General features: G+C 42.1%; 1 protein-coding gene across 4 annotated transcripts in view; it reads left to right on the top strand.

Moving 5' to 3' along the window:
- Positions 1-14,412, top strand: part of grid2ipb (glutamate receptor, ionotropic, delta 2 (Grid2) interacting protein, b) — a 38,568-nt gene that overhangs the window by 8,788 nt on the left and 15,368 nt on the right. For 3 of the 4 annotated variants that reach the window (XM_056366327.1, XM_056366324.1, XM_056366325.1), the window contains exons 6-10: positions 5,691-5,972; positions 8,477-8,562; positions 10,658-10,727; positions 13,285-13,437; positions 13,619-13,774. In XM_056366327.1, coding sequence (XP_056222302.1) covers positions 5,691-5,972; positions 8,477-8,562; positions 10,658-10,727; positions 13,285-13,437; positions 13,619-13,774 — 747 coding nt within the window. Of the gene's footprint in view, positions 1-5,176; positions 5,973-8,476; positions 8,563-10,657; positions 10,728-13,284; positions 13,438-13,618; positions 13,775-14,412 lie in introns of those variants that run through there. The other variant, XM_056366328.1, reaches the window with a different exon arrangement.

Below are 14,412 nucleotides of genomic sequence, written 5' to 3'. Positions count from 1 at the left end.
GTGTGTGTGTGTGTGTGTACATTAGAACATTAGATGTGTTTAAAAGCAGATGTGCTTATCGAGCTAAATAAGTCTTTTACAACTCTAACTAATCATCCAAACCATGTTACTGTCTCTTACTGTGGTGGTAGTGGTGCCTAATATAATATATATATATATATATATATATATATAATATATAATGGTTGGTCCTGACCAGTCACAATAATGCAGTTACCAGCTCCTCCAGATCTGCTCTACACTACATGCACAAAGCTTTCTTTTTCAGTAGCGTTGATAATGATGGTGTTTAATCTTAACTACAGGATCCAGTAGCTGGAGCCAGTTCTAAGCTGCTGCACTGCACCAGATGAGAAACATTAGTGGCTCCCAAGTACCTTAAAGCTGTTTTTATTAAAGTTGGTGATGAACACAAACAGACAATGAAAGCAACGCATTCATAACTTGCTTATTTCCAATATAAACACAGTCCATTTATCTTTAGAAAGAATGGGAGAATTGCTTACCGCCTTGTTCAGGCTGAAGGAAGAACAAACGCCCTTATAGACCATTAAGAACTGGACATAAAAATATGTTGTGTTCAAGATAAAACGTGTCAGAGTGAGATCACTGTAGGAAATAATAAGTCAAACCAAATTCTCTTCCTCAGGTTTATAAAAAACTGTTCAAATGAAACTGTCTGAGAAGCCAAAATCACTCCTCAACTGAACCGGTCAAACCTCGAGGACATGTCGATGTGGCTTCACACTGCAGGATCATCAGCAAAAACAGCTGGGGACCACTGATCTGACCAGCTCCACTCAGGTCCGGTGTTTGGTCCATTTTGAACTGATCCTCAGTGGAGCTACTATCACAGAGATCTGTGTAATTCTGTAGCGCCATCATCAATTAAACCATTAATAATTACCAAATAGATTCAGTATAATGGACGTGAATGAGGTATAGGCATCACATGTGGGATAAGTGTGTGTACAGTATATGTATGTATATCTATATATACAGCCTTCAGTCCTGTCTGAACCTGGAACCTCTGCATACTGTAAGTTATGTAACATATTATTAATATTTCCCATTGTTTTCTTTGCTTGTTTTCTGTTTTTATTATTTAGGTTTTTTCAGGATCCCTTTTATAAACAGGGGTTCACTTTGATCACACATATTTTTAACATGTCTGAGCGGTGGATCAGATGCGGCTGACCTTTCCCACTACCACAATCTGTAAATATCCTGGACACAGACCAGAAACTCACCGATGCTCGTATAAGTCTTTTTTTAATTCCACAGCTTTTTATCCCTAAATTTATCCCTTTTTTGTCAGTGTTAAAAAGAAGGAGGGCAAAAAAAGATCATTTAAGGAGAAGTCCTCCATCACACTGCTTCCATTATTTTCGAGGACACACGTTGTTATGTCACATCTGCATGTGTTTAGACACGGCAACAAAGCGCACAGTTAAAGACTCACTTACCTGCACTGGAGCCACATCTGGACACTTGAAATGAAATGAGGTCTCCTCTTTGTAGTTTTCTGCTTGTCATTCCTCCCTTTTGAGAAATCTGTCCCTTCCTCCCTGCTTGCTTCCTCCTCCACAACCCTCCTTCAGATAATTATAGATCTCTGTTCTTTATAAATGAGGTCAAATCAGAGCACTCACTTAGTTTCCAAGAGTTGACGCGGAAAACTTTTTGTGATGAGGCGGCTGTTTCAACAGATGGCATTTCATTCTGAGGTGGATCAACATCTGCATTTATAAAAACATAATGCTGATAGCAGCAGCTGCACACAAACACACACACACACACACACACACACACACACACACACACCCTGACACAGACAGGTTGCTGTATGTGTGTGAGAGACGGAGACGAATTAGTGCTGTGATATGAATAGATGACAAATAGCAGGGAAGCGCGAATAGCAAACAGAGGGACTGTGTGGGCTGCTACACCTACATCACTACAGAACATTTATTTATATCTCTGGAGTTTGCTTGTTGTAGCCGGTAGTCTGTGCTCAGTCAACAGCGTCTCAGACTGCAGTCAGATGCAAGTACATCTCAAACCTGATCACAATCTGCAGCGACAGTGACAGCAGGCTAAGAATATGTGGCCTATATATTTTACTGAAAAGATTTTGTCCCAAAAATGAGACTCCCACCATTTGTTAAAAGTGGCAGCTGAGCTAAAACGAGTCATAGCAAACACATTTAAATAAATAGTGTGCGTTTTAGGATCGCAGGTAACTTAAAGCTGCTATGTGTAGATTTTTATTCCCTTATAACATCTTTCAAATGATTCAATTCTGCTGCTAAACATGGAAAATTGGGTGAAGATAAGACGCCTTTGGAAATATAATTGTTATTTTTCACACAAGGGGTAAAAAAATGTTTTAAAATTTAAAATAAATAAAATTGCCCTACATTAAAATTGAACCGCTCATCCCAAAGATCCTACACCTCCAATCATCATAACTTGATACTGTTATACATAAACCGCTCCCCACCTGAACGCTCAGGTCTCTCAGACTCCACACTAACAATTTCTAACACAAGGCTTTCTGTTAAAGTTGTCTCAATAAAAAATGCCAAATGTGAGATAAACTTGATGACAGGCTCAGCAGTTCTAAATTGATCTTCGAAAGCGTTTAATTGGCTGTTTTAATCACATGGCTGTAAAACTGCAGCTGCTGTGAGCCATTAAAAAATCGCGTAATAAACACGATAATTCAAGCAGGAGCAAAATGACAGGCTGCTGCGTCGCTGCTCTTTTGTCGTTGTGTTGTTGTTGTTGTCGTTGTGTTGTTGTTGTGGTTGTTGTTGTTGTTGTTGTTGTTGTTGTGGTGGTGCTGAACGGAGAGCTCCTGTGAAGAGAGCAGCAGCGTGTTGTTCATTCATTCTGCCACTGGGGGGAAAAAAACTAATGTCAGATTTTTTAGGTTTGGAATATTAAACCTTTTCACTCAACAGATCCGTGATGTAGAACTTTGCACGGGACTGTATCTGATTACTTTCAGTATGTAGCAGTAGACTTCAGCTCACCTGCAGTGTGTTGTGTCTATTTTTATTACAGACTAACCTTTTGGCAGCGCCTACAACACACGATGAGATTAGTTCCCCAGAAGTTTGATAAAAATAAAAAAAAAAGTTAACTATCTTTAAAAATCAAAAAGTAATGAATAGTGTTTTTTTTGTTTTTACCTGGTTAGCAAAATATGAACACAGATTAAATGTAGAGTAGCATGAGATCTGAAACTGACAAGAAATTGCTGTGCAGAAACACCAAAGGTCAGTGGAGAACAGCGCTGCCATTACACAGTTGTTGCATCGTTGTTGAAGTTTTTAAACTGCCAGTTATCTGAACTGGTATCGGCCTTATAGAGAGAGAATGGATCAGGATCTATTTGATTCTCTTCTATTTCAATTAACCCCCTGAAACAGTGCACATCTGATGCGCAGTTTTTTTTTTCCCTTCATACATGTGACTCGTGTCATTGTGACCTTTTGGGTTCCACACATCCAGATTTATTTTTGCTATAAACTATAAAAACAGCACAGGGCTGAAGGTTTTCTGTATTTACTCAGATACCTTTTAATAAAAATGCAAGAAATAGTAAACAAGTCTGGATAATGAAATGAGCAGCAGGCAGGCCTCACGTTTGTTGTGAAGTTGTTTTTTTCTGTCTCTCTCCTTCTCGCTGTACAATAAGTGTGTCCTAATTGCCTTATTTAGCTGTCATAGTTGTTTTTACGCAGCTTAATTAGCTTCTTGTGGACACGTACAGTGGTAGCTGTTGTCTCTCTCTCTCTCTCTCTCTCTCTCTCTCTCTCTCTCTCGGCGCGTGTGTCGCTAATTACTCGCCTGGTGCTGTTGTGCACAGACCGCGCTGCCGCCTGTCTGCTGGTGGCTGATTCATCTGATCAGCAGATCAGCGGCAGATCAGCCAGTCAGATCACAACAGACTGGTGTAGGCGGGAATCAAAAAACGCTTGTTTGTGCGAATCTGTGCTCGAGCTCAGCTCTCAGTTGGATCTTATCGTCGCTGTGATTCAACAAACATGGAATCAAATAATTAACTTCTGCCTCGCCTGACACGTCGGGTTGGTTAAACAGTGCAGTATGAATTTTCTACATTTCCTTTGGGTCCGGTTTTGGAAAAAGACGTGGTGTTAACATATGTGACATGCTGTGTGTTTATACTGTGTATTCTCCTGTAGGCTCTTGTTTCTTCCCTCTGATGAGAACATATTCATTGTTGTCACAATAAAGCCTCCAAAATAAAAAATAAGATGATCTTGGCCAGTTGGCTCATAGTACTGTTACAGTGTGAATATCCCCACAGGTATAGTTTTAGAAAGTGTGTGTGCGAATTAAAACCAGTAACTGGTTTTAATGTTAATGTGGTTTAATGGTGTGTGTGTGTGTGTGTGTGTGTGTGTGTGTGTGTGTGTGGAGGGGTGGACAGCACAGCATGTACAGAACACACTTATCTCTTAGCAAGATTATTGTGCCATGAAACGTATGTTTGTAGTCTACAGTTCAACATGGAACCTCACTGCTTTTCCCCATACAGACTAAAACGTGTTTGTAGCAGCGAGTACTGAAAACCGTCAAGTCAGATTTTTTCTTAAAATCTTCTTTAATCAGATCGTTTTCGGAGTTGAATCAGTCAGATTTATTTTGGTAAAGTTTTTCATGAGGCTGTTTGTGTTTAACGTTAAAACTTTGGCTTCTGTTGTTAAAATAAAGAAAGCGTAAGATCTGAGAAATGTGGCGTTTGAATGAAAATTGAGTGAAAACAGCTTCATCTGAACAGGATAAAGCTGCCTGTTTATTGTTCTTCACAACTGAAAAGAGAATGATTAATATAGTAAAAACCTATCCACCTACTCAGTGCTGTTTTTCATTCGGTTAATGATGCCTCTCTCTCATAAAGCTGGAAAACTTTAAAGTATTAAAATGTGAAAATTGTTAAGGTCCGAGGTCGAGTAGATGATGCCAGCTTCCTGCTCAGTGCTCACTCTGACAAAGTGACACAGAGGTGAGGCGTGGACGGAAGTGTAGGAGAGCGAGAGAGTGAGATACTGTAGAGAGAGAGAGAGAGAGAGAGAGAGAGTGAGAGAGAGAGAGAGCAGAGGAGAAATCCCATGCTCGCTCACTCCCACACCTTTTTTCTCCTGCTGTATTCTGGCTCTGAAACCTCACGCTGCAGCAGTGAGACTCCAGCGAGCAGCGAGTGATGCCAAGGTTTCCTCACTGTCTCTCCTCAGAGCAAGATCTTTTTCTCTCTGGCTTCCCATTTAACTTCTCTTCTTATCTCCTCTCTGGGGACAGCAGTCTCCTCCACGTCATCCGTCCATCACAAGCGTTTTTTTTCCTTTTCTTGTCTTTGAGTCTGAGTGCTGAAGGAGGAAGCCTGTTGATTTGAATTTGGCGTGGACTTGGATTGTGAAGATTATCTCGGTAGAAATCGATGATGATGCTGGATGTTTGATTTATTTCACTGGAAATCCAAGATTTTTGATTATGGACTGTGCGCTTTCAGAATGGGTCGAGGTGGATCTGTGATGTAGATCCATCCTCTTTCCTGCTCTTTTCTTTTTTTGTTTTTTTAATTCTGAGGCAACTCTTGTGGACAGACGAACTTATATCACCCCTCATTTATTTCCCTCACATGCCACCATGTTTGCCAGGATCTTCATCCCGAAGAAGCACCGGCAGCGCTTCGACGAGGCTGTCTCCCAGAACGTGATCAACCGGCTGTGCCGCAGCAAGAGCATCAGCGAGCCTCACGGCAGAGTGCGGCGCAGTCGGAGCGAGGATCACTCCGAGCGCCGCCACGGGTCCAAACGGGCCAGCTCCGTGCCCAGGGATGGAGGAGAACCCGGAGGGAGGGGTGAGGGAGAAAGAGACAGGGGCTTAAGGAAGTCCGTCTCTGGGGTACCAGCACATCCCCCCATTGGACCGAATCAGAGGTGAGCAGACGTGTGTGTGATGGGAATTCAGGCTGCCAACAGGTTAATCTCAACACATAATGCAACAGCCGATGATTCACTTCCTTATTCAGATATTTAGAGTAGTTTTGAAAACATATAAGAATCAGGGGACAAGGTATTCTCTCATACAGTGTCTGAACTTAAGAAATGCAAAATCTATGTGTATAAGAATCATGTTTTTATAGCGTACAGTGTAAGTCAGAGACAGTGTTCAGATGTACAGTATTTCTATTTCTGCCACCTCCAACTATTCAACATGTTAAATCTGCATCGTTTCAGAGCCCCTGACCGCTCCACCTCTCCGGCTCAGCCTCCACCCACCAACACACTGATTACACGACTGTCCAATTAATAACAGCACAAATGGGTTTAGTGCAGGATTACACGGGGTGGCAGTGCACTCCCACACTCCCACACTAAGCCAGCCAACTAAATCCCAAGATCTGTCTTCATCCACATGGGAGAGAAAATAATGTGAGGCTGAACATGTCAAGTGTGAACATATTGACAGGTCACACAACAAGAGACAAACTGATTGTGTTGAGGGGGAGAGATTTCGTCGTATGGTTAAAGTGGCACAGTCACAATAAGAAAGTGTAGCTGCATGCATCCCTGAGTAACCCCCCCCCCACTCCCACCCCAAGAGTGTTGTGTAACTCTGTTGTGTCTCCACAGTAACTAGATAGATAGATAAGTTTTAATCATTTTCAAATAAATAGATATAACTTTTTATTTTAATGACTCCTCCCACAGATGTGATTGTTTTACTACAACTACAAACAGCCTATTGATGAAGATAATCAAAATCAATCACTATAGATTGGCAATTGTCTCCTCAGGTCAATATTGAAGCTGGTGCACAATGTGCTGGTTGCTGATGTCCCAGTGGATTTCATTCAGCAGTGGCTGATTGATTCTCTTTGGGTTGTTATGTAATATTTTTTTGCGTGCTCACTGACTTCATGTGACATCATGTAAAAGTGTGAAGCGCAGCTGGTGTTGACTTGGTGAGAGGCAGGAGAGGCCTTGAGGAGCCCGATAGTCATATAGACGCAGTTTGTCAAGTGTGCTCAAGGTTGATGCTGCTCTCCGCAACACCCTCCTCACACACACACACACACACACACACACACACACACACACACAGCACAGAATGCACCCATCTGCATTTAGTTTATCTTACATAACAGTAACAGCAGCTATCAAACAATACATTGGTCTGTTTTCTCTGCCCCCCTCGTTTTTGTCTTTTTTCACCCCCCCCCTGTTTACATATCAAGGCAGTGTTGCCTTGAGTCGTTTCCATGGCAACGTGCTGCAAGTGTGCCTCATCTTTGATGTAATGGGTGGCTCCAGTGTGTGTTCCTCCACTGGGGGGGGGGGGTGAATGAGAGTGAAGTGCCACCATCAGCAAAATGTCAGCGCTTGTTTTCTATATGGAGAGTGTCCTGAAAGATTTTTTTAATTTAGCGCCAGAAGCTGCAGTAAAACACACAGAGAGATGTGTGGAGTGATGTGGAGACGAGGTGGAAGCTGCACTAAATCACTAAGTTGGATTGCAGGGAGAAAAAAAAAAAAAAAAAAGAGCATCATGTCTCCACTTGTTCAGACTCCCACCAACAGGAAGTGACAAACCAAAACAAAAGTGAAGCACAAACAGCCTCGTAAACAGCAGTGAGTGAGCGCTCCCTCCAGAGACAGCTGTGCTGCCCGTCCATTCACAGGAAGGCTGTTATGCATCAGCGTGGTTAAATGATTGACAATTAAAACGATTAACTGGTTAGTGGGTTGACAACAGCTGTAATAACTAATTCATCGTTTCATCAACGACATACCAAAAATCAGAGGTAGCTGAAGCCAAAGAAAGACACTGGAGATACTTGAGATTACACAGAAGCAGCTTTTAAATGTTGGATTGTTTTTCTAATGTGATGTATTTCTACTTGAAACAGGAAGTTTAGGAATGACTTGAGACTGCCACTTTGCACATGAATTAACACAAAACAACATCTTCAGGTTGTTTTTGTCGTCGTTGACCAACTCTCCACAACTCAAATTCAATTTACATTTAAATAAAACAGAGAAGAAGAAGAAGAAGAACAGCTGGAGCTTCAAATGTTTGACTTCCAGCTGGAAAAATCACTTAAACAAATAAATATAATAATAATAATCAACCTTTTTTAAGATAGAATTAATTGTTTCAGCGCTGCACTGAACCGTGTGTTTTGTGTCACCGTGAAAAAGAAACTGCAGTATTGTTCTGAATGGAGAGGTGTGGAGTAAATGTATTCTTCAGTTAAAGGTCATATGATTGTGGCATAACAGGCTTTTTTTTTTTTCCATTAGTGATGCAAAAGAGGTACATAATGATATCAGCTCAACGTATTTTTATTTCAGTGTGAAGGAAATTGAATTAGTGTCATGACTCCGTAAATCAGATGTTCACTCTTTCATCTCACGACCCATTTACGTCTCTCCCTCAGGATCGTTCGTGTCTACAGGGGCAAGAAGAACTTTGGCTTCACGCTGCGAGGTCACGCTCCCGTCTGCATCGACTCCGTTATCCCAGGTACCGCTCCTCTATTAAAAACCAGCACGGCCCTGAGAGACGCCTCCTCACTCTGTGTGGTGGTTTGAACAAAACATTGTCCTGTGTCGGCTGGCGGAGGGAGGGAGGGAGGGAGGGAGGGGAGGATGTATTTTATGTGGGTGAGTCTGTTGTGGTGCCAGCCGCTGGGGGTTGAAGGTGATCAGGAGGTGGTTTGTGTGTGTGACTATGAGTGTACCAGGAAGTGGATTTGTCTGACTCACCAATAAAATGTTAAGAGGAAAACACTCAGAACAGGCTGTGCTGTGCTGTGCTGTGCTGTGCTGTGCTGTAACACACACTTACAGTTGTCAGTGATGTTACATTCAGGGATTTTACACTGATTTCTCTCTGGAGTTGGAGCTTTTTACATCCTGCTTTCATGTTGTCTTTTTTCTCGGCGAACGCTCGGCTCCAGAGTTTGGGAATATATTAGTCGTGTTGATTTCTAGGCGCAAAAAATGTAAAACCTCTTGCAAATGAGTTCTAAAATAATGAAGGGCTTCTTTAAGCATCACATAGTTTTATCACAATTTCATACTAAATACTTTTGCCAGGTAAAAATCTGCTGTAACAGAATCCCAGAAACGCTTCCTTGTTTTCAGATTGACTTCTTTTCATTTCTTCAGTTTTACCTAATGGACGCCACAGAGGAGCATGAACTGTATGTTCTCTGTAATGTAAACCTCATTTCACAACAAACAACCAAGGTGTGACAACAGCTGCCATTATAGAGAAGAATCCAAATAATGTCTCTCAGAAGTAAAGTTTGATGTTTTGGGACGTTCCCTTCTTCACTTTCTTGCTGAGAGTCAGATGAGAAGATTGATACCTCTCTCACATCAGTTTGATAAATATGACGCTACAGACGAGGAGATATCTTTTCATAAAGACTGGGAACAGCTGGCTCTGTCCAGAGGTGATTAATCCACCAGCACCACTAAAGCTCACTAATAAACACGTTGTATTTTGTTTGTTTAATTCATAAATATCAGCTTCCCTCAGGTGTGTCTCAGCAATGCAGAACTTTATATTGCTTAAATTCTTAAGTAGTAAGCTCAGTTTAACTGTAGTCCATATAACATATGACTTACTGCTTTACAATTATTACTGTGATAATCAAACTTTGGGGGGTCATTTCTACAAATAGCCTCTGGTGAACATTTTAATTACTTTAATTTACTTTTTTTTTTTTTTTTTTTAATTTCCAGCAGTTAAAGGTTATTTAATTAACTGTTATTGCTTTGTGAAATAAAAGTAGGAGACAAGAGAAGCTGTGAAGTTGCTCTTGAGGGAATTGGCTAGATTCCTCGGTGTAGAGGGAGGTGTGTGTGTATGTGAGTGTGTGTGTGTGTGTGTGTGTGTGTGTGTGTGTGTGTGTGTGTGTGTGTGTGTGTGTGTGTGTACAGTACGTGTGTGTATTTGATGATGACGGCACCGTTCCCGCCCACCATCATCTCCCACCATCATGTGCTGAAGCGGCCAGAGCGGGCTGACTCAGTGGGCCTTATGGAGGTTGATGTGGAGATGGTGGGGGTGGACAGCATGTGTCTCATCGTGATCTGAACACAGATCCTGTATCGATAACCAGGAAAACCACAAGCTCCACGATATGAAGTCTTTTTCTTGTGGCCTGCGAATGCGCCCAAACCTGCACACACACACACACTACATCATCCCATTAGGAGTTTGTTACATCCAAACTTTGGTTTTAAAAAAAAAATAAAAAAAGATAAAAATAAAAAAAGATGACATGGCATTCACTGTGAGGGAAAGCGAGCAGCGAGTTGACAGATGAGGAGGCGACGGCGGACGGGTGCAGCGCAGTCAGAACAGATTCTACCGGAGATTGTTTTGACAGCACTGTTTCCTTACGTAATAAGATTTAGCACGGTGATCATCTCATCTGTTGATGGGCTTTGTTGGGTGTCACACGCAGATTGACGGCATCGCATTAGTCACCATCTCTCCCTGTGGAGCCCGTATGCTCGCTGCACCTTGTTAGCTGCTGCCAGGGTTTGGTTTGTCACTCTCTGATTGATGTGTGTTTGTCTTCCATCTTTTGTCTCCCTCTCAGATAGTCCTGCTGAGGAATGTGGACTGAAACCAGGCGATCGTATCCTCTTCCTCAATGGACTGGACATGAGGTTCGTCTTTAATGGATAACATAGTTATTATTATCATCATTATTATTGTTATTATTATTATTAGCAGCAGTAGTAGTGGTATTTTGTCTTTGCCCACTGTCCAAGTTCTTGAACTTAGGATATCAGGGCTTGTTTGTCTCCAGGAGAAACCATCTGCTGCCAGTATAAAAACATCTCTCACAGTGCCAGATTACAGACATTACAGAGCACATGAAGCTTTTATTAGATTTTTTTCATAGTTCCTCTGTCATCGTTTTTTCACTGTTTCTTAGCTGAGTTTTGAAACAGTCTGTACGTTGCGCTCTGCTTCCTGTCAGTCCCTCTCAGGAGGAAATGGAAGACTCAGGCCCGAATTAAACCCTCAAAAATATGTTGCTTTACAAAATTTATGATCACATCGAAGTCTTCTTTGTTGTGGCAGTGGAAAGAGCCAGAATGGATGGAAGTTTTCACTGTAGAGACAAATACAATTTACAAACAGTCTACAGCCGCACTAGCTGCTGTGTGAGGCTGTACCTAGGCACAGCAGTGCTTTGAGGTAAATACTAACATTAGCATGCTAACATGCTCACAACTGCAGTGCTAACAGTTTACAATGCTCCCCATCTTAGTAAATACAGTAGCACCAGACACAAAGCTCAGTAATCACACAGCAGGTGGGAATGCCAGTGGTTTGGCAGGTATTTGGTCGTGTGTCAAACCAAAGTATCAGACATAGAAAGTTTGACCTGTTGGTGGCGCTACAGGAAAAACAGTCAACAGTTTAAGAGAGATTAAAATTCATCATGAAACTTTAAGTACATGGATGGAAATTGCAATGGATATTTATAAAATGGAGAAGATAACAGCAATTTTTGCACTACAATGTTAATTTAAATAAAAAGATTTCCTCATTAAGGGAACACACAAATGCAAGCGAGATTTTAATGGCACATTCATCCAGCAGTTATATAAACGATAGTCCGGACAGTCCGACAGACGTAGCCATCCCTACAGCGGTGCTGCTAGCGTGGCTAAAGCCTGACGTACAGTAGACGATGTACTGAACAGGAAACTGATCCGGAAGGAAATCTAACGTATGAACAGATACGTTAGATTTCAGATCAATAGGCGAGAACACTACATGACACTGGCTTTAATTAACCTTTCTCTGCACGTGTCTCTGCAGGTACGACGTGTGTGTGAACACAAGCTTTTATGTAAACTGAACTTTTCTTGTAGGAGTCGTGGTAGTTTTTTTTTTTTTACGTGGACTTCGCAACTTCTTAACCTTCAGCCTCTGGATTTTCAGAGAGCGAGTGTGGGAGTGCAGATAAGAAATTCATCATGGGTGAAATTGAATGGTACCTTTCCAGGCTCAGCAAATGGAGTCTACCAACCAGCGTATCAGCCAACATATCCAATGCTGCGTGAAGAAACAGTATTACTCACCCTGCCACCTTGATAGCCATGTGATAGAGGAATTGCAGAGCTGTTCCCATGGCTGCCTGATGTACTGATTTGATTGGCGCTGTATAATGTCGCTGCTCCCCCTGATAACACGGTGCTGCAGCAGTAGGAGGTGATCAGAAAAACAGTGGGAGTTGTTCACCGGAGAGAGGAAGAAAATAAAGTACATGATATGTGGGAGCTGTTTACAAAGTGAACATATGGTCTATGACATCTACTGAAATGTGCAAAACGAGATAGTTACGATATTGATTGAAGCACTTTGTACAGTCCTCACCTCAGGTGTATTAAAACCTGAAAATGATATCTTCTATCCCAACAGTCGCGTTGTGGCTGGGACTATGTCGACTGTAGATGATGTAAAGAATAAGATGACTTAGTTTTTGTCCCATGGTGTAACAGTAAGTGCGGACTGCAGCTCACAGAGACTCCTGCAGCAGTCGACACATTGCGGGGCAGATTTAATCGAAGGAAGCAAAACATTTCACAGCCTGACTTTGTTGTTATTTGTTCCTTTATTAATATTTAGTTCTCTGTGGTGATGACAAGTGATTATGTGTCTTTTCCATGATTTCATAGGATTCTCTGAAAATTAATTATTTTCTCATTATCCGTCTCATTTAGGAAATCTTGTTTGTTTGTTTGTTTTTTATTGCACAGTGAAACAGTTTATAATTACAGCACAGATCGTTTCCGCTCAAAGGTCCTTTCAGAACTTTTAACAGCATCTCGCAGTCTTCATTAGTGTGAGACTTTGGTCACAAGATCACAGTTATACAGTTACATTTTAAGTGACTATAAATATTCATAGTATATTATTATGAGGCATGGGAGCTGTATCAACACTTTGCGTGGGAGGATGTTTTTTTTCCAGTTGGGACCCCCACAGTGAGTCGCAGAACAAATGCGAGGGGTCACAGGATGATTAGCAGGATAGGAGAGTAAAAAAATACACTGCTGCTGCACAAAGTTCTGTTTATTTTTGTAATATTTGCCTTTTTTTATTGGAAATTACTGGATGATTTTACGTCTTTACAATTATTTAGATAAAAAGAAATCATGGTTTATTAGTTACAACCTTCACTCACATTGTCTTCTCTCTCTGTAGGAACTGTTCCCATGAGAAGGTGGTGTCCATGCTGCAGGGCAGCGGGGCGATGCCCACTCTGGTGGTGGAGGAGGGTCCGTCAGATTACTCTTCAGACCAGACCGACCCCGAGGAGTCTCCTGGCCTGGCCCCCGCCACGTTACCACGCTCTAGGTCAGTGCACACCGACAAACCTGACATTTTGAACTGGCATTTCCACGTGTCCTCAGCTGCTGAAACAAAGAACCTAACATCAGACTCCTCTTGGCAACAACACTGACACTTTTAAATACATGAAGTGTGAATGTATACATGGAAAACAAGGTGATGATATCCCACTGTTTCGGCTGTCCAGGTCTCCGGCCCTCAGCTCTTTGCAGTGGGTGGCCGAGATTCTTCCACCAAGCATCAAAGTCCACGGGCGGACCTTCAGCCAGCAGCTGGAGCACCTGCTGACCATCCAGGAGAGGTACACAGTCTGCAAGGCCCTGGAGACTTTCTTCCAGCACAGGTCAGTGGGATGGAGGGATGAGGGGTCTGTACATGGAAGTAGACAAAGAGGATGAAGGGATCCACGTGGAGTCAGAGACGTGTTGGACTCCAGCCTGCACTAATGCGATGGAAGTGAAACAGATGGAACAGAGCAGAGGGATGGGAATGAGGAGAGAAGCAGCTGCTTGAGGGTGTATTTCTTTCTTCCAGAGGTTTCTGAAAAGTTAGAAATTCATAGCATTATTTTTCAGCATGTTTGGTTATTATTATAATCACCATCTTCACTTGGGAGCATCAGCTCTCGTGGAGGTTGGCAGGTCCAAGCAGTAAGTGCAGAACGTGGCTTTAAGTTCAGTTCTCGGCATCTGTTACACTTCGTGTGTGCGGTAATACTGAAAGAAAACTAGCTGTTAAGGATGTTCTTAATGCAGGAAGAAGACAGAGATAGAAACAGAGATTGATGCATGTAGAGCGGACAAGCAATGAAGACACAGATGCGCAGAGCTGAGCGGGAAGCAGGGATAACATTTCCTCGAGTATGAAAGGATGAAGAGAAGAGACGGATGGTGATTTAGCTCTGCAGATGATGCAAACGTGATGCACCAGGGTTATAAGGAGAAAAAAAAAAAGCAACTGAATTCTACTGTACATGCATAC

Source organism: Seriola aureovittata, chromosome 21, assembly GCF_021018895.1.
Source record: "Seriola aureovittata isolate HTS-2021-v1 ecotype China chromosome 21, ASM2101889v1, whole genome shotgun sequence".
Classification (NCBI taxonomy): Eukaryota; Metazoa; Chordata; class Actinopteri; order Carangiformes; family Carangidae; genus Seriola; species Seriola aureovittata.
Note: the sequence above shows the minus strand (reverse complement) of the source record. Positions and strands in the feature narration are given on the sequence as shown.